General features: G+C 34.1%; 1 protein-coding gene across 1 annotated transcript; it reads left to right on the forward strand.

Moving 5' to 3' along the window:
• The first annotated feature begins 211 nt into the window (after positions 1-211).
• LOC131276859 (olfactory receptor 7A17-like) lies at positions 212-1180 on the forward strand. The gene has a single exon (XM_058290436.1). It carries the CDS (start codon positions 212-214, stop codon positions 1178-1180), a length of 969 nt encoding a protein of 322 aa, XP_058146419.1.
• The last annotated feature ends 1040 nt before the right edge of the window (positions 1181-2220 follow it).

Here is a 2220-nt window from a genome sequence, read left to right on the forward strand (position 1 = left end):
GGAGTATTTGTTTTCCCTGGTATATTCAGGTAAAGGGTTCTACATAATATCTTTCTTTCTTTCTATCTTTTTATCTATCAATCTATCTATCTAATAAAAATCATTAACTTAATGAGTTTGAAAACTATAGAAGTTATGATAATTTCCTGCTTCCTTCTTGTGGCTTAATCTGCATTTCTCTGCTCTCTTTTCCAGTAGTATCATCAGCTACATGGAACCAGAAAACCAAACATACGTTTCCGAATTTATCCTCCTGGGTCTCTCAGAAGATACTGAAGTGCAGCCCTTCCTCTTTGGACTGTTCTTGATTATGTACATGGTCACCTTCATTGGTAACCTGCTCATCATCCTGGCCATTATCTCAGACTCCCGCCTCCACACACCCATGTATTTCTTCCTCTCTAACTTGTCTTTTACAGATATCTGTTTCACCTCCACCACTGTCCCAAAGATGCTGCTGAACTTCCACACAGAAAGCAAAATTATAACTTATGAAACCTGCATTATCCAGATGTATTTTTTCATGCTTTTTGGACAATTAGATAGCTACCTCTTGACGGTGATGGCCTATGACCGCTTTGTGGCCATCTGTCACCCTCTGCACTACACAGTCATCATGAATCCTCAGCTCTGTGCACTCCTGCTGCTGGCATGCTGTTTATTGAGTGTTTTAGTGTCTCTTTTACATGCCTTAATGGTTCTGAGGTTGTCTTTTTGTACAGTGTTGGAAATCCCCCATTTTTTCTGTGAAATTAATCAGGTTATCCAACTTGCTTGTTCTGACACCTTCCTCAATGAATTAGTGCTGTTTATTGCATTTGGACTTCTGGCTGTTATTCCACTCACTGGAGTCCTTTACTCTTATTCTAAGATTTTATCCTCCATTTTGAGAATTTCAACACGTGGGGGAAAGCATAAAGCTTTTTCTACTTGTGGGTCTCACCTCTCAGTAATTTCTTTATTTTATGGTACATGTCTTGGGGTGTATCTTAGTTCTGCTGCTACTCAAAACTCAAGGGCAAGTGCAATAGCCTCAGTGATGTACACGGTGGTCACTCCCATGATGAACCCCTTTATCTATAGTCTTAGAAACAAGGACATGAAGCTTGCCTTTAAAAAGTTGACAAACACTCTTTCTATAAAAGAATTACTTGTCTCAAATTTAGAAAAATTCCCCTGATTAACAGAGTTGAAACACTGAGAGATCAAAATTTAGATACTCACACAAGTGTATAGAAAAAATATGTTACTTGCCTGATTTTCAGCATTCTACATCTTTAAATATATTTATCAAATCCACCTCTTTCTTCCATATTTTATTTTGAATCAAATAGTCTCTCTTATAGCATTTTCTAGAATCAGTATTAAAGGCAGAAACAGTTGCCTGAATTTTCAGAAGCAAACTAGTTAATACACATAATTTGGTATTTATAAAATTGTCAGAGATGCCAGAAGGATGAAGGTGTACGGCAGTTGCTGCCAGAACAAAGCAACCACTTTTTTTAAAAAGTATCAAAATCAATTTTGTAGAAACATATTGACAAACTTACAATTCATTTAATTTGTACAATCAAATGTATTTGCTATAATCATACAATTGTACATTTACCACTTTTATCATTATTACAGCATTTTCATTATTTAAATAATTCTAATAAAATCAATGAAACAAGAAAATTCCTCACCTCTCAATCTCTCTATATGTCCTCCAATGCATATAGCTGATGTGTCTAGTTATGCTTTCCAAAGTGTATAATCAATGGTCTTTAGTATAATCTAAGTGTTGTATATTCATCATCTCAAAAATTTTAGAATAATTTCATTAAACCAAAAAGGAATACTCCACATCACTTATCATTCCTACCTCAGATTTACATAACCACTAATGTACATGCATCTTTATAAATTGAATTATAATTACAATTTATATAAATGAAATTATACAATATATAGTTTCTGGTCTCCACTTATAATGTTTTGGCCTATTTTGTATGATATTAATAATTTTTACTGTATACTTACATTTGTACAGCATCAAAGAAAAACGGACTTATATATGCAATTCTACTCATATTCATTTCTCATAATATATTTATACTTCACATGGTTAATTTAGTTCATAATATGGCAATCATAAAGCATTTGCCCTTTGGTGTTAGGCGTGCTTCACTCATCATAATGTCCTCCAGGTTCATCCATGTTGTCATATGTTTCACAACT

The sequence above is a fragment of the Dasypus novemcinctus genome, chromosome 30, assembly GCF_030445035.2.
Source record: "Dasypus novemcinctus isolate mDasNov1 chromosome 30, mDasNov1.1.hap2, whole genome shotgun sequence".
Taxonomy (NCBI): Eukaryota; Metazoa; Chordata; class Mammalia; order Cingulata; family Dasypodidae; genus Dasypus; species Dasypus novemcinctus.